Source organism: Zerene cesonia, chromosome 27 (assembly GCF_012273895.1).
Source record: "Zerene cesonia ecotype Mississippi chromosome 27, Zerene_cesonia_1.1, whole genome shotgun sequence".
Lineage (NCBI taxonomy): Eukaryota > Metazoa > Arthropoda > Insecta > Lepidoptera > Pieridae > Zerene > Zerene cesonia.
In genome coordinates, this window is record NC_052128.1 from 5,439,017 (window position 1) to 5,461,949 (window position 22,933).

Sequence of the window (22,933 nt, forward strand, 5' to 3'; positions counted from 1 at the left end):
CAAACTACTGAACCGAAAGAGGTGAAATTTGGTACGCAGATAACCACTATGATGTGGACATCCGCTAAGAGTGGATTGTGTGAAAGTTTGTATCATGATTACTTACTTCGAATACGCGGGCGAAGCTGCGGGCAACAGCTAGTACACTAGAGGAATAATAATGCGGAGAAAAGTTTCATGTTTTCAACAGTTGTTAATTTTTACTTAAATAAACATTTCATAATTTAAAAAAGTGTAACTATTTATCTATATAATTATGTAATTCTAAGGTCCGTTCGCTCGTTCATTCAAGTGAACTTGTTTTTACGTTAATTTTCATACGAATGTGATGCCTTCCAGGGTAATTAATTTATACTTTATTGCTCTAAAACTTCACTCAACTTAATTATAAATACAATAATTGTCGGTCTTATACCATATTGCAATTTCTTCCAGACAATCAAAGAAATTATTTAAAGGAGAGGAGTAGAGCTGAACAAAAAAAAAATTAATTTGTAACTTTATTATTACTCAGTAATCGGTAGTCAAGCAATTCCGTGTGTTTAAATGAACAACAAACGAATTCCAGATCGATATTGGACACGTCGTGGTGGATAGCGTGCGCCATCGACAGCGGCGTCAGCGTGTGCGTGCACTGCAGCGACGGCTGGGACCGCACCGCGCAGGTCGGTGGATCCACCATACCTGCTTTACTATGAAGAGGAGAATTTTGTATGTTTGTATGTGTGTAATGGAAATTGCTGGACCGATTTCGAAATTTTTTTCACCATTCGTATAAGTGATATACATTTACTTGGGGTAATGATTCATGTTTACATATTTTAGCTTTAATGTTATACGTAACATACGCACATAGGCATATTTGTATGTCTACACTGATTCGTTTAGACTCGATTTGGACCCACACTAAAAATATGGATTACGAAGCGACCCTTAATAAGTGTACAAAGTTTTGAGTGTATCATAAGTTAAATCCATCATGAAAATAGAAAAAAAATAGATCACGACGCGGGTTCGTATCGCGACTCGTGATCGAATTTTTTCTATTACTACTGCAGCTGGTTGCCCGCTCGGGTGCAGTAGGCTGTGGCGCCCTCTGTGCCTATATGCGACAGTGTATCTATCTAATTCCTATAAACAAACACTTAAATATAAAGTGTAATAAAATTTGTATCTTCCTTTCAGGTGTGCTCGCTGGCCGCCGTGTGCCTGGAGCCGCACTACCGCACCATCAACGGTTACCAGGTGGGTCATAACAGACTATATAGTTAAACTAGATGGGAGCATCGCATTGTTCAGTCATGACATAACTTAAATACACTTGAATATCACACTTTGACTGTTAGGTTGTAAGTGCGCGCTTCCAAAGAAGTATGTTTTCCCGCGCGAACTTATGAAACCCATTTTCTTACGCTTTGCGTTGTTGGTGCATGTGGGTAACGCAGATCGCTCACCATCAGGTGACGCGTCTGTTCCGTTGTTTCCTCGTATACATGGAAAAGAAATATGCTTCATTAGCTTTACCGTGACGATTGAATATATTTTAGAAAAGTTTTCTTCGCTTCTGGATATTTTTACTTGTATAGCCAGATCTGTGCAGCTGTTTGTACAAGAGGTAGCAAACGCCTTGCCGACATAAATATTACATTTACGATAACTTCCCGCACGCGGCTTAGTCCGTGTAGTCAAAGTAAAGACGGACAGTACTCAGGTTTATGTTCCGCATGATGTTATGTCCCTCCACGGCCTTCAAACTATCTCTATATCGAGATAAGCCTTCATGTTAGTAGAATTATATATTAGTATAGATTTGTATAACATATAATATTTCTTCTCTATTATATTCAATTATAATTTTTAAATATAATGCTGTCAAATGGCTCAAATTGTGAATCTACTTTAGAAGCAAGCTGTTTCTCCTAAATACAGGTTGCCCTGCAATCTAGTTAAGGAAAAATCGGCTTTATATATGTAAACTTTAAAAATATATGTAAGACAAACCGTTTATATAAACTAAATTTTAAAAATGTTAAAAAATTTATGTATGTATGTATGAAATAAATGAAAAAAAATAAAATAATTGTTGCATGTCACAATCATAACGCACCTGTCCGCGTCCAGGCGCTGATCGAGAAGGACTGGCTGGCGTTCGGGCACAAGTTCACGTGCCGCTGCGGGCACGCGGCCGGCGACCCGCGCGAGCGCTCGCCCGTGTTCACCCAGCTGCTCGACTGCACCTGGCAGCTGCTCCGGCAGGTGCCCGAGGTGAGGTGCCGACCCTGCTGCACCTGGCCTGTGCATACTTGGAATGAGAAGTGGTTAAGACCTTGCGAAGCTTAACCCAAAACCCAACTGCTGCATTTGAATACTTAGCATGAGAAGACATTGCGAAGCTAAATGGAAAGGTTCGACCCGACTGCTGCAGCTGGATACGTACCATGACAAAGTGGCTTGGAAATTTCTAAGATTAATGGAGAAGAGTCATTAGTTATATTCTTTAACCCGACGTTTCGAAATTCACAGCGAAAATTCTGCAGAAAATTACGCTTTAAATCCGTTAAAAATGCTTTCGGTTCTAATCCAAGAAAACTAATTAAACACTAACTAAACTAAAATTAATGAAACACAAGAAAGACGTTCGGCCCATAAGAAATTTTACTTTTTTACTGCACTGAATCAATTATGAACGCTTTACATTCACAGGCATTCCAATTTAACGAGCGTTTTCTGCTGACGCTACACGACCACGCGCACGCGTGCCAGTACGGCACTTTTGTGGGCAACTGCGAGAAGGATCGAAGGGATCTAAGGTGAAGCGATTTTTTTATTTATCTACCCTACATTAATGCTATTCTATTTATTAAAGAACAAGAAAAAAAAAACTGTTTCAATCATCATCATTATCATCATCAGTCCATATATGTTTCCACTGCTGAGACACAAGTCTCCTATGAGGGTTCAGGCCACGCTGGCCAAGTGCGGGTTGGCAGATGTCACATGTCGTCGAACTTTTAATTCTCAGACATACCGGTTTCTTCACGATGTTTTCCTTCACCATTTTTAGCATCGGTGTTGTTATCCACATGTGCAGATAAATGAAAAATCAATTTATTTCCTGCAAGCACGCCTGGTCTCGAACCCCAACTTATCGATTTTGTCTGTCCAGGACCATGTCCGAGATCCACACCACTGAGCCACCACTACTTTCCTCTTTTTTTTTAATATTATAAATATAAATAGATTCGTTTCATTTCACCAATCGATAATTTCAATGATGATATTTTTACTGATTTTGGTCGAGTCACCCTTATTAATAACTTTTTTCTCTATTTGTTTCAATAAATTTCTGCCGCAAGTTTGTGTCTACATTTGTTATATGTTATATGATTATAACTCGTTAAAATCACGTTATTAAACCAGGTTATCGGAGCGTACGTTTTCACTGTGGGGCTACATGGCGAGCCACCTCAACGAATACAAGAACCCACTGTACAACCCGAAAGCGCATCCTGATGTGTTAAAACCGGACTTGAATGCACAAAGTATAAGGTACTAGCTGCGCCCCGCGGTTTCACCCGCGCACATCCGTATCCCGTAGGAATATCAGGATAAAAATATTTGCCTATATGTTATTCCAGTTGTTCAGCTGTCTACGTACCAAATTTCATTGCAATCGGTTCAGTAGTTTTTGCGTGAACGCACACACATTCTTACAAACTTTCGCATTTATAATATTAGTAGGATTATATTTATTTCTATATATTGTTCAGTGTAGGTTTGATAAATTATCTCCCGTTTGGTGCTAACTACATACATTGTGAAACAGAAACTATATTTGTATCTACAAACTAACAAAATATTAACCGAAGTATACCTACAATCGAAATATTTGCTGTTTCTTAGTTTCTGTATATCTGTTTGGCAAACTTTCTTTTTCACTATGTATGTAGTAAAGATTATCTAAATAAAAGGCCATATTATTATCGGTGCAAACAGTTACCCATAAATAATTGCATGTATATTGTAGGATTATGATTTAGCCAATGACACAGTTATAATTGACTAAATATATTATAACAATACTTTGTTTACTTGTTAGAAGAAAGTAGAATTATTATTGTTTTTTTCTCAAAAAATGCATACGGTAAAAGATATGTAATGCATAAAATATTTGCCATATAAATCCAAGCAATATCACCTTAATCACAACCACTCTGCCAAAAGTGTATGACCGTGTGTGAGAGGATATGAAGCAGTACATAAAAAGAAACAAATAGATAAATGCTTCGGGATATATGTTAATATGATAGTGTGTTGAATACTGTTTGTTTTATCTATTAAAGACTATGCTAATAATTCGGATTTAATTATTTTTTGTACAAACAGTAGATTTTAGCAAATCCTGTTTTCTTTTTTTTATGAGTGCGTCCTCACTCGAGCACTGACAGAACCAAGGATCGTTGTTTCATTAATGAGAATAAATGTGTGCGTCTGACATGTTGGCTTGTTCTAATCCCCTTAATGAGTAATATCTGCGGGCAGGTTCTGGCGCGGCATGTACTGCCGGCACGAGAGCGGCGTGCACCCGCGCGAGGCGCTGCCCGACCTGCTGCCCGCCGCCGTCGAGCACTCCGCCGCGCTGCACCACCACATCGACTATCTCGCCAAGGTGACGCGCACAAGCACGCACACGCATACGCACATAAACACGCGCATGCACGCACGCACACGCATTACGCGCACGCGTCCATGTATACATGTGCGTGCGTACATGCACACATTACGTAAAAAAAAAATTACACAATAACGTTCAGACATAGGTATGCACGTACAAAAAGGTGCACGCCTGCTTTCTAAAAATATATGCGTCAGACACACTAGACATGATGCCTATTTTTTACTATAACTGTTAATACACCTATAACGCACACTCCACCACATGCAGAAAAAGTTTGAGTCGTGAGTGATATCAGCACTGCCACGGTACGGCGAATAACGCGGGTTCGAATCCCGCTTGGTTGGACTTTATTTTATAATTTTCTCAAAACAATATTTACATGTAAATTTTTGATTACGCCAGTCTAGCTAACTACGTATTAACGAATTCCTTTGTGAAATGTAGCGAATAACAACATTCAAGAAGCTTCTATCTGGCAAGAAATCGGACAAGAGCCGCGACGCCGCTGTAGTCAACTATCAGAACGGCAATATGGATACTGTGGAAATTGAGACCAAAACTGCCGCGCTTCAAATTGACAATAAGTAAGTATTCACTGGAAAAGATATATCTAAAACTGCGTATATATAGAACATTAAAGAGAATGATCTAAAAAAAATAATGTTGGTGTCGAGCACGTTTCGGCACGAATTTGGTCTGCTCATACCGGGGAAGTATCACACTCCCACAGAAAAACGGCGTGAAATAGTAGCACCCCGCTGTGTTTCGTACGGTGATTGAGACAGTCGGAGTCTCATATCCGTTTTCTTACGCTTCCCAGTCCTTTATTTTATTCCTCTCGTCAAATCTTTCTAAATCCCTTTCCAAATTATATGTAGTTATCCAATTTGCAGAGGCGATATTGAATAAGTCGACCTTACGCCTCTGCAAATGTACATGGGCTTTGCTAGCGCTTACCATCCGGTGCAGCACCAGCACCAGCATTGTAGACGATGACATAAAAAATAAATAAATAAAATTGAACTACGTATATATATTACCTTACCTTCATTCAATACCTTATTAAATATTAAGTTAGTTTTTAGATACCTACGTGGGTATATAGTTACCTAACATGATTTTTGCTTACATTATCACTTGAGTTTGCGATTACAAAAGATACATTACCATTATGAAATATCTAGTACAAAGTGTTTAGTAATAATAACATTTTGATTACTGTAGAAAGTTATTTCACTAAGGCATTCGTACGTATCCGACTCGAAGGACCAATTATCTACAAATTATAATAAAGCTAGTATTTGATATAGATCCAAGTGAAGGAGTAATTAATTGTATTACATATTTAAATAAATAAAATATTATTTCAGATTCATATATGAGTCAGGTGCGAATTTGTCCGAAATGGAATGCGCAAATGACGACCATCCACTTAAAGAGACAAAAGGACCAAAACCTAGCAATATACCACTTATTACTGAGGTGAGATTAATTACATATATTCAAGTGTTGTTTGTGTTATAATTTTTAACAAACAACTAGACCACATTTAAACGGGATCACACGGAAGATGCTAGCGTTCAAATAAAAAAAAAAAACTATAAAAATTTTTCGCACAGTGAAACGTTATGAAAACGCAAAAAGAACACAGTCGAATTGAGAACCTACTTTTGTCGAAATTAAAAACACTCTATCACATAATTCCATCGCTATCGCCTTTCTATAATAGATTTATTACATGACTGCAAATACGAGAATCATGCAAACATAATCATGTAAAATTCTGTATAGTCCGGTGCATAATAAATACTATGTAAGTCAGTCAGTTAGTCAGTCACCTTGTGAGTTATATATATTTAGATAAACCTTTTCCAGAAGACAGATGACATAATACCGCCGAGCCTGTCTGCGCTCGAGGCTGAGATCAACACGGTGGCGTTGGACTGGAAGAGTATTAAGAACGTTACGGAGTGCAGCTGCTCCACACCGCTCGACCACTTCAGCAGAAAAGTGTGTATAGAGATTTATCTGTACATATCGGTTTTTTATTAGGTTTATCGTCTCAGGAAAAGCGGGAAAACCGTCAGGGGTGGTTTTTTTTTTAATATTATTGTTATAAATAAATTCAACCACACATTCCACCACCTTCAACAGAATATAAATACACAATTAATATCTGACTACTTATCTTAATATATGTAAATTACGTATCACGTTGTTTTGTCCGCGATGTACTTTTAAACTACTCAACCAAATTGTAATCAAATCCGCACACCATGTGCAGTTTAATTCAAATTACAAGATAGGATAGTTTTTATTATTACAATTAAAAACGACTCCCCGGGCGGAACCGGGGTGGGTAGGTTAATTGGTGGTAGGTTGTTTCCTAGCTTTGATTATAAATCCGTTTGATCGAACCAAGATGACGTCACAAAACGGTGTATATGTATTGTTGTGTTAATATATATTGTGACTGGCAGCACCACTGCTGGGGCTGCGGCGGCTGCGTGTGCACGCGCTGCGTGAGCCGCGCGCCGCTGCCCGCGCTCGCCGCGCCCGCGCCCGCGCCGCTGTGCGCCGCCTGCGCGCCGCTCACGCCGCTCACCCCGCTTACTCCGCTCACGCCGCTCAACCCGCTCACGCCGAGCGCCCCGCACGCAACGCACTGTGAGTGCACATTTGCTCCCCGCTCCCGCGCCTCCGACACCCTTTTTATGTCATATCGGGCAACTGAGCTGGTGGTTGCCCTGATGGTAAGCGATCACCACCGCCCGTGAACATTCACAAAGGATTGATGACTGGAAAGAAGGAATGGACTGGGAAGGGTCAGGAATAGGAAACAGGCCTCCGGCTCCCCCACTCACCGTACAAAACACAATAGCAAGCTATTATTTCACGCCGGTTGTCTGTGGGGGTGTGGTACTTCTCCGGTGCTAGCTGGCCCAATTCGTGCATAAGCGTGCTCGATTCCCACAATAGATCCCCTATAGTTCCTATGGGGGTATGTTGGCAGTAATGGTTCAATTCTAGTATTGTGGACGTTTCAAATCTTAAGTTATATTCTCATACGTATAAACAACAAACCGTAACTCTGAAGTAGCCTATAGGCAATACTGTAATGTGACATTACTTTTTATGGATTAAATTTACTTGGAAAAACCTTTATTTTACTTAAACCCTGTCATTCAGACTCATATTGTGTGTTATATTTCCAGACATAAAATCATCGGGGAGCAGCTAAGAAGCGATGCAGAGCAAGACTGATTTATGTACATTAGTTCGTTTTCCAACTTTAATTCTTCAAGAAAAGTTTCAGGTATAAAGAAGGTCAATTGGACTTTGGACTGTCTTTTCTGTAAGAAAATTATGTAAATGTTTCCTTTTAATTGTGGTATTACAATTGTTATTCTATTTATCACTCGAAAGAAAGGAACCTGTTCTTTAGTTTGTGTATCTTCTGAAGAGAACCTGTTCTCATACCGCGGGTATTACCTAGCAAGTATGCCTGAATCAGAGTCCATTGTTTATTTAAAATCATGTAAGTCTTTTTTATTAAGATAAATAAAGATGTATGAAATTTTCTATAAAGTGACCGTTCTACTTCACTACATCCAAATGTGTTAAGGCATTTATATCATAGAATAAGGAAATTCAGAAAAAAAAATACCAGTCAGTCGTGTAATAAAATCCCTCGCATAAATCCGGTGAAATATCTGTGTATATTTTATAAGCTTTGATTGTCTCAATTAATTAGTACAAATAAGTATACATATTAAGTGTAAAGATGATAACCATTATTGTACAAACCATTTAATATTAACGAATAAATATAAAGCAAATATTCATAAACAATAGTTTAAAATCTACCATACATGTTGAATCGATGTTATCTTTACGTAAAAATGAATTTACGATTCAACTGAGAATAGGAACGACAATGACCTAATGTCATTTGAAAAATACAATTTACTTTGCATTTCAATGTTTTATTTTATATTCCTGATCCAGACTGACCCTGACTTCCACATTGAATTTAGTACAAACGTTATTTCTCAATTTAGATTATTCATTCGTGTAACCTATGACGTCACCAGTCTTTACAAAATGGCGCTGAATCGATCCTGTTCTTAGTTGAAGCTCAGTACGTCGCAAGTTAATTATGCTTAATGTCGAATAATTCCTGTTCTTTTTATTTTTCAAATACCATTAAAAACTTTCATATGGTATGCTTCAAAAAAGTTGACAAAAGAAATAAGTTGACTCTAGTATTTTAAATTCTTAATTAATTATATCAATGATTCTTCTATAGCATTTTAAACATTCTCATTAAATTGCATCAATTTCATATTGAAATTAGCAAATTTGCCCAGGTGCAAAATATGTTTGGGCTCATAAGAGAGAAATCATTTACAAATGTCATCCAGGATCCTACGCTTTTGGATTTACGTATTCGTGGTAATGTAAGTGTACTAAACAGTTATTATTATTTTTTATCAAATTGTAATAGTTTATGTACTAGACGCTTAGTGATTTCATAAGTTATGCACTTTGTAAAGAATACTGTTTTATAATTAAAATCTATACAGTGAATTTTAATTTTTTTTAACCTTTTACTTAATAATTGAAAATAAAATTACTTAACTTTTCTCATAAAATTCGCATATACGTCTGTCTGAAATACAACATTTTAAGTAAGATACAGACCATGTATTGTGTAGATATGTTTTTTTGTAAGGTCTTAAGTTCAAGGTGTAATATATATATATATTGGTTAATGTAAATAGTATAATTAAATGTACATAAATGATTTGTCTTTTATTCAAGAAGGTCTCGGATATTTTTTCTTCGTCTGGTATGCATAGTGCTATCTGCTTGTTCCCTCACCACTCGAGTTCACTTGCACACGTAGCTTTTGCAATCGTACGAATGAAGAAAATAAATCTCTTAAATTCGATATTAAATTATTATAATATGACAAACTCGTTGCGTGTACTAACTTTTCTAATGTTTATTATGTGTGTGGTAGTCGAGCACGCTTCGGCACGAATTGGGCCAGCTCGCACCGGGGAAATACCACACCCCCACAGAAGACTGGCGTGAAATAGCATACTGCTGTGTTTCGGGGAGTGGGGGACCCGGAGGCCCATATCATTTTCCTTACCCTTCCCCTGTTTATTAGCTCTTCTCGTCAATTCTTTCTTAATCCCTTTCCAATTTCTAGTCGGCAATCCATTAGGCTTAAGGTCTGAAATCGACCTCTCCAAATGTTCATGGGCGGCGGTGGAGCTTACCATCAGGCGACCCACCAGATCATTGCAAACTAGAAAAAATGTATAAACAAAACAAAAAAAAAAAATTATATAAACACGAAAAATTTATTGTTGTGTACTGTATCCTATTTTTGAAATAATTGGACGCAATTAAGTGGAATAAGTTTATGATATCGTAAAAAATAACAAGCAAAACAATTACGGTAGCCATTCAATATTGAGTTGTAAACAGCGTTAACAATGTTATGTTACATTTTTTTTTTAAGTCTAATTTTGGCGCCATCTATGTCTGATGAGGGTCAAAAAATAGAACCATTAGAAAAGACGCAGGTTATTGGCGTTCATACAGTTCAAAATATTAAAATTAACAAAGATACCATTATCACTCGGAATATGAAATTGGAAGCAAAAGAACGAAAAACAGGTACGTATGTTTTACTTTGACAAAAATATATAATAGATCTTCGTAAAGATGTTGCATCTCTGCATATTTTACCGGATTTACCACGGTGAATGCTCTGAAGAGCTGTTCGGAACAATACTAGCTGCTGAATTTCACCACCGTACGACGCGACACAAACTAAAATATCACTGTCACCAACTGGATACGTGGCGATCATCCACAGTGCGCTTTAGGAGGAACTTTTTACCGCGCACTACTCCTCTGTGGAACGATCTACCGCTACAGCATTTCCGAACCACTCCAGGTTGCGTGGACGCCTATGGGCGGCGTTAATCTCCGGTGACGCGCCTGCTCGTTTGCCCGCTATTATATAAAAACAAAAAAATATATGTATATATATATATATATATATATATCTTTTTTTACTAATCTCAGCTCGCCTCGCTTCCGCATGGGTGTGCAATTTTTTGTAATCTATTGCAATAGATTACAAAAGATTATCATTTTTTTTAATCCATCGTATTTCATAATTTAACGGTGAGGAACCTATCCTAAACCAAGCATAATAGAAAATTGACCTGATTCATTTAAAAGCCCAACAGGCAACACAATGGTTTATTGCTTTCTTGTTTGTGTGTTTTTTAAATATTTTGAAAAATCGAACTTGACAGCCCTAAGAGACGACACAAATAAAGACCCGGACTGGTCGTACCAATCAATTCCAAAAGACGTGGCGAAACACGCACAAGATTTTAAACGCAATATGTCAGAATGCTTAAAAGAAGTACAGGCCAAAGACAATAGACCAATAAAACGATTATCACCAAAAACCGAGTCGCCGATACACGGCGAATGCCTCATTGCGTGTGTATTAAAACGGAATGGCGTTATAGAAAATGGAAAAGTTCACAAAGGTACATGTTTGTATTATTTTATTTGAATCTTATTCTTTTATGAGTTCTATTATTTTATTATATGTTGTTTTACGGGTACTATTATTTTTTTATATAATACTAGCTGCGCCCCGCGGTTTCACCCGCGCAAGTCCGTATCCCGTAGGAATATCGGGATAAAAAGCTGCCTATATGTTATTCCAGTTGTCCAGCTATCTACGTACCAAATTTCATTGCAATCGGTTCAGTAGTTTTTGAAATAAAGATATCACAATAAATGGTTACGCGATTGTTATTCACAGATAATCTTATCGTCCTAGTCAGTAAATTCTACGCGAAAGAAGATAAACTTATAAAGAAACTTGAAAAGGGCGTGGATCACTGCATCAACTCCAGTATAAAAAGTAAAGACGAATGTTCCTTAGCATCGCAATTAAACGAATGTACCAATAATATCATGGCAACTAACAAGCATAAATTTACTGTTGATATTTGAGCCTGTACAAATAAATAAATAATAGTTTTATGTTGTTTATAATTGTCAGGAGTAGGATCACATGAAATAAAGTATAGAGAAAAAAAGAATAAGCAAACTTGATTTGTCCAGTCGAAAGTTCTGAGGTAACATAAAAATGCAGTCAAATTGAGAAACCCCCTTTTTTGAAGATAGATAAAAGAAAACTGATTTAGCATATAGGTCCTATTCGTGAGAGTGCGAAGAAAGGAACAAATGTATTCCATATTATTCAACTTGGACTCACTTTTGGCTTTCTAAGCTATTGTCATACATTATTTTTTGTTTCTTTTTCACCGGTAATAAGGAAACAAACAATATAAATAAGCAGTACAGACTACGAAAACTACCTTGCACTTTACAGTTTGGTAAGAAATGGATATAATTTCTGTCTTCCAGAAAAATGGTGTAAAGCATTTTTCTGGAAGGCAACACCCGTAACACTGTTATGGACGTCTGTGTGCGTCGCATTTGCTTTCAACCATGCAAAGCTTCTGCTCGTTTGCCTTCCAATAACATAAAAAAAGCACAACCCATGTTGGACTATTGAACCCGTAGATTTTATCTTACTGTAGTTTAGTGACAATAAGTATTGTAGTGCTATGACATGTACCTAAATCTTTAATTATATAATATTTGCTATAACAAATTATTATACGCTATTGGCATTTTTTCGCAGCTGTTCTAATTCTCAAGGGGGTAAATAAAAAGCCGGAATATAAATAATTAAAACTTTATTTCAATATAAATCTTGAACACCCACGTCGCTCTTATACAGAAAAACTCGGCTTATGAATGTTGCACAAACATATCATTTTAATATGTCTGGTTATATAGTCTTTTATGTTATCCGTTTATTGTTTTCTGAGTTACGCCAACGGAACCCTAATGCAACGAGTCAACAACGAGTGAGTAGACGGTTCACACGGGAATGACTATTACTGATTCAAATAAGTTATTAATATTAAATAAGTTTAGTATTATATTCATTACTTCTGAGTACTTGCATCGTGCAAGAACTATTGTAAGTAAATTCGAATTAAATTTAATTCGAATTTTTTTTGGGGCCTCTGGCTGTGTTACATAATTTTTGTTTAATTTTGTTGTGTATAAGTTTTGCAGTGTAAAAATAAAGTGTTAGCCGGGCAGGCTAGAAAAATGGTTTATGATGTTAATAATCACATAAATAAGAATCGCAAGAAGTAATCGGCAATTTAAAAGAGATAAAAAACAGAACAGCAGGGTCAGCTACGCAAAATTCTGATCAAAACTTCAAATATTCGTCTGCAGTGAATTGATTATTAACAAAAAAATAAAAAGTATCGCGAGGAATTCCGTACTGGTCGTTGTGTAAAGACATCTTCTCACCTGCGCGCCAAAAATGTTGGCGGGCATTCATTCCCGCATCCGGAGGAATTCGCTCCCAGAGTGATAAATACCATTCCAGTTCGGAAAAAAGATGTTTCACTTAATAGCCCCATAGAACAGTACATAAAGGTTCTTTCTGCCTGTATTCAATTAGTTTTACCCAGAGGCCTTTTGTCATATGTTCCACATAATTTTTTCTAAAAGAAATAACATCTCAGGTGCCTAATGTGTAGTCCATTTCATCATTTGTTCCTTCAAGCAGTTTTAGTATTTCTCGTCCTGCGCATTTCGCGTCTAGTGGCCTCATGGCATTCAGTCTCTCAGTCACGTGCCTACCAAAAAACCAGTAGGGCTGCGACTGTTCAGAAACATTAAACGGAGTCATAGATACCAATAGATTATCCAGCAATTCCTTGCATTTGTTAACTTTATTCCTCTTTGATTTATTCTTTTTCCTCGGCCTATCTGTTCTCTGACCTGTTTGTCTGATATTTAGAATGTCTGTTTCATTAATGTCAGCTAGAGCTGACTCCAAATTGATGTCCACTTCTTTGTAATCTTCTTGTGTTGAATTGTACTCCTGTAAATAGACAAATAAATGCATTAACCTAATGAATTACATGTATTTCTGAGAAACATATATTTATTGTTTAATAGGGGACTACAGAAAATATCTTAAGCATATTTTGTATAAAATAAGGGAAGAACTTATGTATAAATCTACATTGTAGACAATGTTTTTGTTTTTGTAGTAGCACCATTGGAAGTATATTATTGAGGTAATTCAAAATGATTTATCATAAACTGAATAATATAATGATTATACTATAAAATCTGATAATTACATATTAATTAGCCTTAAAACCAAGCTAGTGAGTCTTCAAAACAGGTTTTGTGTGGACCAGTAAATTGTATTAATAATGAAAAACAAACATACTTTTAACACTATAACAAAATAGAGGGAGTGGGTAACCAACATAAGCACTCAAAGTTTTTATGAGAATATAGTACAATTGAATTGTCAGTCCTCACTCAGTATAAAACATTACAAAACATTTACCTCATATGAGCAATTATCCTTCTTTGTAGCATCTCTTAAGAATTGTAGCGGCTTCCACAAGGGCCAGCAGGGTGTGTAGACCTCATCTGGAGATTTGGCACACACTTTGGACTTTAAAACCTTACGAAGGTTATGATTAAATGTGCTTCGTATGTTCACCCAGCGGTCTCTAACTGATCGAGCTGAAAATGAGGATGATGAAAATATTATTTCACAGTTATTGTGGGATTCGAGCATGCTTCGGCACGAGTTGGGCCTGCTCGGGGAAGTACCACCCCCCCACAGAAAAACCGGCGTGAAATAGTGACATCTATGTTTCGTATGGTGAATGGGAGAGCCATGGCCCATGTCCTTTTCATCACCCGTCCCAGCCCATTCCTTCTTTCCAGTCCTCGATTCTTTTATTTTTCCTTTACGCCTTAAAAGCGGGCAGCATATTAGCTTACTATACATATAAACCTTCCTCTTGAATCACTATGTATTAAAAAAACCATCAAAATCCGTACATAGGGACATAGGGACAGAGAAAGCGACTTTGTATTATACTATGTAGTAATTACAGTATTGAAGACTTGACGTGTTAAAAATTCTTTACTAACCCGTAAATCCACGTCCTAATTTCGAAGCGAATTCCGCATACGCCTTGTATTTTTGCTGTATATGGTGGTTTGTGTTGCCTATTGGCTTCCAAATAAACTCTTTCTTCCGTATGAAGTCAACCAAAAGTAGCTCCAACTTACGAGTCCAATAACAAGGCTTTCGCGGCATAATTGGTGATTGCGATTAATAAAAGATTATTATACACTAATTTATAAAAGGTTATGACTATGATGCTTAAGCAATCTTAAAAAGTTATAAAACGCCGGTACAGATTAAGAACTAGTTAGGATGCCGGCGACTGACGGAAGAGCAATCACGGAATTTTTCTGACAGTTGTCATTTGAGTCTAATCAAATGACAACTGACATTGACATATTATGTATTAGTTGTGATTGCCACGTCTAAAAAAAACGGCACACGGTCGGCACGGCACACGGTCGGCACGCCGCCTGCGCTTCCCGCCCACATTAAGTTTCATTTCACCTTCTTCTTAAATGGGCTATCTAACACTGAAAGAATTTTTCAAATCAGACCAGTTGTTCCTAAGATTAGTGCGTTCAAACAAACAAACACACTCTTCAGTTTTATAATATTAGTATAGATTATATTATATTTGCTATCAAAAGAATTTTTCCATCAATAAATTGAATTCATTCATTACCATTTAAAAAATTTGTTAAAATTTAAACATATGAAATAAGGTAGGTTTAAATGTTTCAATTTAAAAAAAATCGGTATAGTTTTTTTAAACGATGTAGATGCTCTAGTTACAATAATTTAATTTCATAAACATTGATATTAGCTGTTGTCAAACATCAAATACAGGTTTAAATTATACCATGTGAATGATATGGGACGATATTGAATAAAATTTGACATATAACTTAATTCAAATACCCTGCTATCTATACTAATAATAGGAGTGCAGTTGAAAAGTTTGTTTGTTTGCTTGAAGGTGCTAATCTCAGGAACTACTACATATATCGATTTTAAAAATTATTTCACCGTTGGATACGTACGTGATCTCTTAGTGATTTAAGTTAAATATAGGGCCCAGGTGAACTGCTATTGCCAAAAATACGCGCAATATTGTGAAATTAAATGATTGAAGCATATTTGATTGACCTAGAAGGTTTTCCTTACATTTTATATAATTATCCCCGCTACATACATCACTACACAGTATAAAAAAGTCGCTATCTCTGCCTGTCCCTATGTCCTTATGTTTGCTTACATCTTTAAAAATACGCAACATACTTTGATCTGGTGGTTTTTAATTGATAGAGTGATTCAAGAGGAAGGTTTATTTGTATAATTTCATCTATTAAACTACTCAGAATTTAACTCGTGCGAAGCCGCGGGAAAAAGCTATTTATAATACAAATGCTAAAGTATTCTATTTATCTGTGTATCTGTCCCTTCACGCCTAAACCATTCAACCGTTCTGGAACAAATTTGGTACGGATATAGATTGACACGTTTAGAAAGGACAAAGTATCGTTTTTATCTCGGAAATCCCACAGGAACGGAAACTAAGCCAATGCCCCGGGACTGACTATCTTATTCCTTGACTACGCGAGTGAAACCGGAGGCGGAAAGCTAGGTATTTATAACATAAATTACCTAGTTAGTAAAGAGGCGAAGTTTCTTTTGTTTGCGGGGGTAACCTTCGAAAGAACCACTTAAAAGCAAACAGTATACGGGTAAAACCACAGGCAATAGCTGGTGTACAACATTGCGTATCCATCTGTCACAGCAGTTTGTTTCCACCGAATAATGCGCTTTTATTAATTATGAATTACACTAACTATTATTTACACATTGCAGTAATGCAGATTGTATTACATTCTATATTAATCAGTATACCTAGGTCCTAGTGTAATCTCAGTTGGCTTCACAACGCTGCGGAGGTGGTACGCCTCGCGAAGATCTAGCGATTTCTACGAAAAACTTACGATAGCGAAATATATGACAAAGTGAAATGTATTATATGTGTTGTGGAATGTGGTTTTGATGCCAAAAGTGTTATAAATAGTTGCAATTTAGGTAAGTTTGTCGTTTCTAAATTATATATTACGAGATGTACAGTGTGTAGATTTTTTGTGTTAAATGTATAATTAAGGTGTAATATAAGATTATTTATAAACAGAATAAAATTTAAATATAGTCTATATTCGTTTAGGCATAAGTAATTGCTTGTTTATTAAGTTGCTTTGGATATTCTTAGAATGAAATCTTATTTTGTTCTCATCAAACAAATAAACAAAATAGAATAGAATATTTACATTTTATAACAAATCAACTGTACACATGTACGTAAGTAAGTTCTTTTTATTATCAATTTTTTTTTGCATTAAAAATAATTCATATCTATAAAATGTAAAATTTTACTCAATTATTGTTCCTAACAACTACGTTTTATTCTCTATGGCTGTAGATATTATATTTTATACTCTATATTTATAAGAACCCTTTCGGACGGTTTGTTCGCAGTATATAAGTAGTCAATGTAGGCGGGAATTTTCCCGCCTAAATTGAAGATATGAATTTATGGCCAATATTTATGAATTCATTTCGAACCTTTTCATTAACCGACGTTCTTTTTGCTAAGGGTTATTTATGTCAGTTCCAAATGCATTATAATAAAGTAAAATGATATGATACGGTGAGTCGTCGTGAAATTTTTAAATTTTGTTATAACAATTAGCTTTAATTGTGATATTTTATGCTCTCCGCCCGCGGCTTCGACCACATAGGTGAAGCAAAATTAATCCGGAAGTTTTACCTGCATTCCCGTGGGATTCCCAAGATTATAACTGGCCTCAATTTTTGTACCATCTTTCATCCAAATCGAATCGGTTCAATGGTCGAAGCGTGACGAAGAGACAGATGGACAGAGAAACTTACTTTCGCATTTGTTATAATAATTAGTAAAGGTTATGAAAATACATAAACATGGGTCACTAGTAAAATATAATAAGGAACCATAATGTTATAAGTAAATAATTTTGGAAACGATTGCCTGTCGCGTGACCTCCATCTGATAAGCATGCGTTTCTTACGATAATTACTCCATAATATTATTACCTGACCTCACATGGCGCTATAAGGTTCAGCAGCTTTTGTTTTTTTGAACGTTTCGTGTATTGGTTATTATAACCTCGCTATTCGGGTCACTTGGGAAATGATTTTGTAGTGATTCTATTCATTTCCTTATGTTGTTAGCTCGTTTTTATTACTTTCAGGTGTGTGCTTGTATGCTTTTATGTTTGTATGTAATCGACTCATTTAGACTTCATTTTGACCCACGCATGGACGGATTTAATTTTGTATACTTCAACCGTTCGTCGGATCAACGGTCGGACTCAATAAGTTCATGACTTTATCTTATTGTCTTATTTAGGATCGCCAGGATTAAATAATTTCCTTTTGTATCCTCTCTATATGAGACAATTTCATTCTATTCGGTAACGCAAATATTATTAAAATAGTGAATTAAAATCAAATATTTATTATTTTGTGGTGTAATCCAACTACCCTCCTTACACGCGAGCACAACCAATCATCGTACGCTTTTAAAGCACCCGCAACGTCCCTATTGGACGTAGTGACGCATATACGTCATCCAGTCTGCATCGATCTTCCGTGACGATCGGATCTAAATAACCGCCGGAGTGCCTTCACGTGGCCTCTAGACATTTCGTGTATAATTCGCATACCGCCAGAGCCTTTATGAGGCTTTCTTGTCACCGCATCAATCGAAGAGATCTTTCATAAAGATCGTAACCCGCAACCGCCGGAGACCTCTACGAGTTTGTCTAGATATCTCAGGCATTGTGCTAGTGTAACCCGCCTTCCCATTTGGTCGCGCTGAACCGCCGCGTGTGTGTGAGTGTGTGTGTGTGTGTGGAGTGAAGGACTGGATGTGGTCCACCTGGCCCGAGCTGGAGGACCCTTGACCGCGTGGTGCTGTGCCGCGTGCTTGCTTGGACGCTACTCCCTCAGACGAGGTATGTGCCGTGTGTTCCCGTCTTTCCCTTTTTCGCTACACCACGTAGATTAAGTTTTACAGTCCGCTTAATATCGAAATTATTATATATTGGCGCGCCCACTTTTAATAAAGCGCGTTACGTGAACGTTATAATTTTACTAATATACCAGATATAGAAATAATTTATATAAGGTAAGATATAGAAAATTAAAATGTTATGTGGTACTAATATCACGATTTTTTGTAAGATTGTAAAAGCCGATTGTAATGTAACCCTCGAGACCGTAATCTTAAAATTTGTGTTCCGTAACATTTGCTTGCAATTTAAATTTAAACGCATAATTTTTAGTTATGTTTTACTAGATGCTCGTCCCGGCTCCGCCCGGATATCAAGATTCATATTTTATCCCAAGGAAGTATTTAATCGGAATAAAAAGTATCCTATCACCCAAGTCAGTTACCCTGTGTGTAAACCAAATTTCGTTAATATCCGTTCAGTATTTTCAGCGTGATTGACGGACAACCATCTAAACAAACAAACTTTCACATATATAATATTAATATATAAATAAATATTTTTCAAAAGCAGGTTGCGAATCAACGGAGTCCTTTAATTATGCAGCTTTATAAACCAAACCCTCTTGAATGCTATTTCACAACAACGATTTCACATCGATAGATTATAATCTACCGAAAAAAAGACACTAAATAGTAAGTTATGGATTATTAGACAAATTCCCGTGAGAATCCTACTAATATTATAAATGCGAAAGTTTGTAAGGATGTCTATGTGTTTGTTGCTCTTTGACGAAAAAACTGCTCAACCGATTGCAATGAAATTTGGTACGTAGACAACTGGACAACTGGAATAACATATAGGCAACTTTTTACCCCGATATTCCTACGGGACACAGACACAGGCGCAGCTAGTATGATCTAATTGTCTTTACAATTTTACAGTAATGTATAATTAAGGTAAAAGGTATAGTAAGAAGGTAGAGTAAATACATCGCTGCATTTTTACATAAACACTGCAGCGTTATTCATTAGTGCGACCGAGAAGTGGCATTTACAAAAAATTAAAAAAGAAGAAACCTTGCCTAGGTTCCTGTTTAATACTAGTTAGGTTTCCTATCTTCATTTTATTTGACAGACTGAAAAGTACTAAACCTAAACATGTAATCATACTATTCCACTAATATTATAAATGTGAAAGCATGTTTATTGAATGTTTGTCCGTCAATCACGTAGAAACTACTGAACGGATTTTGATGAACAGATAGGGTATGAGCTGACTTGGGGGATAACTAGGATAATTTTTATCCCAATTAATTGCTCCGTTGAGATAAAACAGAATTTTTTATATCCGGGCGGAGCCGGGCCGAGCGTCTAGTACATAATAGAAAAAAATAACTACTTCTTCTAGAATGTTAAAGGAAATTAATTGAAATACGATTTTCAACTCGCTAATGCGCCGTAAATTCGTAAACTAAACGAATTAAGGGCAAATCTGAGGCGTAACCGAAGTATTTTATCCATAACTCAATTATCATTGGAACCTCGGAAGGTGCTAAATTTCGGTAATTGTCAGTTTGGGAAGTTCAGAACGGCGGGTTAGCAATCATATAATGTTCGTATCGCGTGTCTGGAAGGAAAACTTATTACGGCCCATGCAGTGTGGATTCGAATGATCATGCGACGAATTTCTATATTTGTTTTATTCCACAACATTCATATGGGTTAAACGAAATAGTTTAACAGAACGTGTTATGTCGAAGCGATACTTATAAGTGTTCTTTGTGGAGCGTGAGTTATCAAGTTTATGACTGATTGTTAGGTTTGATTTAGTGTATACTATCTGTATTTATATTAATAGCTAACAGAATATACAACTGAAGAGTTTGCTTGTTTGAAGAAGCCTATGAAGGAACTTATGGACCGACTTTAAAAATGATTCACTGTTTGCTATGCACGTCATTCCTGAGTACTGAGGGTTTTACATCGTACCACGGTAAGCCGCTAATAACATACACATATACTGTACGGATTTTATTTTAGAGGTATATTTATTTAATACTAGAAGCTCGTCCTGGCTTAGCCCGGATATCAAGATTCCTGTTTAATCTCAAGGGAGCATTAATTCGGGACAAAAAGTATCCTATCACCCGAGTCAGCTCATACCCTGTACACGAAATTTCATCGTACAGTAGTTTCAGCGTGATTGACAAACAAACATCCAAACCAAGAAACTTTCGTATTTATAATATTAGTGTGATGAGAGACAGAGACCAACTGACCAGAGAAATAGCATCGGTGATTTCATGGTCAAGCGTTTGAATCAAGTCAAGCGCGCAAGAAATTAGCTGAAATAAGCTATTTTCATTATTCACATTCACATGTGAGGAAAGATATTGGAATACACCACGTAATAGTTAATATTTTTTGTGTGATTCAGTATTTATGAAATTAAATGAAAATTTCATCAGACATCAAAACAAACAAACTTTCAAATTTATAATAGTGTGATTAATACATATAAATAATCAAAAAATAAAATGAAATAAGTCGTTTATTTAAAATTACTTTTGTTATATATAAGAGGAAGATTTTAAATAGAAAATTAGACAATTTTCATTAAACAACAACATGATATCAAACAAATTAAAGGTAAAATATATCGTCATAATCAAATGGAATATTACACAATATATACAAGAGTTTAAAGCTGCAAATGGTAAACAATTTATTTTCGTCATATTAAAGACAAAACTTTGACAGCCCGAAAGTCGTGTGATCGTCGCGTGCATACGCTAAAGATTTAAATTAATTTTGATTTTAATATGTTCTTATGATACGATGAACTTTGAATTAAAACAAAAAATTACGAAATTAAATTGACTGTTAGTTGTATAAAATGTATAGTAAATTTTATTATTACATCTCTTGAATCTCTATTTATATAAAATCTATGGTAAGTTATTTTTTTAATCTCTCGAAACTTCAACTTTTTGCCTAAAGTCAGAGATTTGCATATTATCCATGTTGCCACAGCCCTTATCGATGAAGGAAAATATCATGAGGAAACCGTGCAAGCGAAAAAATTCGATATGCTGTACCCACATTGACTAGCTTGTGGATATGCTTTTTAAAAAGCATATAATGTTTGTAGCGGATATAAATATAGGTGATAAGGTGCGTCCTGAACACCTAAATTTATATACACCCACCACATCACACCACAAGCATATACAAACATCACTTCAAATTTAGTGGTGGTTCTGTGATTAGGAACTCGGACTTAAAATCGATAAGTCCGAGACCAGGCGAGCCTGCAGGATAAAGTCATACTTTTCAATTTATTTGCGCTGTGGATACCATCACCACTGCTAAAAACGGTGATGGAAAACGTCGTGATGAAACCGGCATGTCCAAGAATCAAAAGTTCGACGATGTGTGACATCCACCAACCCTCACCTGACCAGCGTGATGGAATATGGCCTGAAGTTTCATAGGAGAGCTGTGTCCCAGCAGTGGGAAAATGTGTAGGCTGATGATGATGATATTTCTCCTATATCTAGGTATAAGAATTATATAGATTTACAATTATGTAGAGGTTCAGCCAACATACACTGATGACGAATAGAGTGCAAGTGGGTTATATTGCGAAATATAACTGTACCAATTGGTCAGCAATATGAAGTAATTAATAAACTTTAATAGTTGTTAACTTGTTCTATGTGACTGAATAGGTAATGCTACGCTGCATAAACGCTACGAGTTTTCGTAGCTATGCTACGGATTTCGTAGAATAAGTTATATTAGTAAACATTTCTACTGATTAGTTTGGGAATGAATAAATATTACATCAATTCTAAGATGCTTACGAATTCTGTCTATGAGACAGAATTCGTGTGTATTACTATTTTATTTTGTTGAAAGTATTTTGAAAATGGAAATAAAGACTACGATTTGCAGTCACTGGTTCTTCGACCCGATAAAATATTATTTATAATACAAAGAATAAAAAAATACGGAGAAAACGAAAAAATGCAACAGTTCTAATATCAATACACGTTCGACACACATGACGTATCTTGTTAAAACAGTAAATAATCTTTCTAACATTATAAACGCGTAAAAAAAGTTTGCAAGATTG

General features: G+C 36.1%; 4 protein-coding genes across 5 annotated transcripts in view; 3 read left to right on the top strand and 1 right to left on the bottom strand.

Moving 5' to 3' along the window:
- LOC119837470 (myotubularin-related protein 8) overlaps positions 1-8,332 on the top strand; it is a 42,451-nt gene extending 34,119 nt beyond the window's left edge. For both annotated transcript variants that reach the window (XM_038363064.1, XM_038363062.1), the window contains exons 9-19: positions 569-665; positions 1,186-1,245; positions 2,122-2,265; positions 2,704-2,810; positions 3,421-3,549; positions 4,543-4,669; positions 5,123-5,262; positions 6,049-6,160; positions 6,554-6,688; positions 7,159-7,345; positions 7,894-8,332. In XM_038363064.1, the coding sequence (XP_038218992.1) occupies positions 569-665; positions 1,186-1,245; positions 2,122-2,265; positions 2,704-2,810; positions 3,421-3,549; positions 4,543-4,669; positions 5,123-5,262; positions 6,049-6,160; positions 6,554-6,688; positions 7,159-7,345; positions 7,894-7,919 (1,264 nt within the window). In that variant the 3' untranslated portion in view covers positions 7,920-8,332. The remainder of the gene's footprint in view (positions 1-568; positions 666-1,185; positions 1,246-2,121; positions 2,266-2,703; positions 2,811-3,420; positions 3,550-4,542; positions 4,670-5,122; positions 5,263-6,048; positions 6,161-6,553; positions 6,689-7,158; positions 7,346-7,893) is intronic.
- A 1,901-nt stretch (positions 8,333-10,233) lies between these two features.
- On the top strand, positions 10,234-11,742 carry LOC119837285. The gene is made up of 3 exons (XM_038362801.1): positions 10,234-10,372; positions 11,023-11,265; positions 11,547-11,742. The coding sequence occupies exons 1-3, from the start codon at positions 10,234-10,236 to the stop codon at positions 11,738-11,740; spliced, it is 576 nt and encodes a 191-aa protein (XP_038218729.1). The 3' UTR covers positions 11,741-11,742.
- A 921-nt stretch (positions 11,743-12,663) lies between these two features.
- LOC119837381 lies at positions 12,664-15,066 on the bottom strand. The gene is made up of 3 exons (XM_038362949.1): positions 14,786-15,066; positions 14,187-14,368; positions 12,664-13,706 (listed from the first exon to the last, which is right to left on the bottom strand). The coding sequence occupies exons 1-3, from the start codon at positions 14,952-14,954 to the stop codon at positions 13,341-13,343; spliced, it is 717 nt and encodes a 238-aa protein (XP_038218877.1). The 5' UTR covers positions 14,955-15,066; the 3' UTR covers positions 12,664-13,340.
- Positions 15,067-16,695: 1,629 nt separating this feature from the next.
- The window catches only part of LOC119837444 (amphoterin-induced protein 1-like), a 244,556-nt gene continuing 238,318 nt past the window's right edge, over positions 16,696-22,933 (top strand). The window contains exon 1 of the mRNA XM_038363029.1: positions 16,696-16,832. The gene's annotated coding sequence lies outside the window, so the exon portion shown is untranslated. The remainder of the gene's footprint in view (positions 16,833-22,933) is intronic.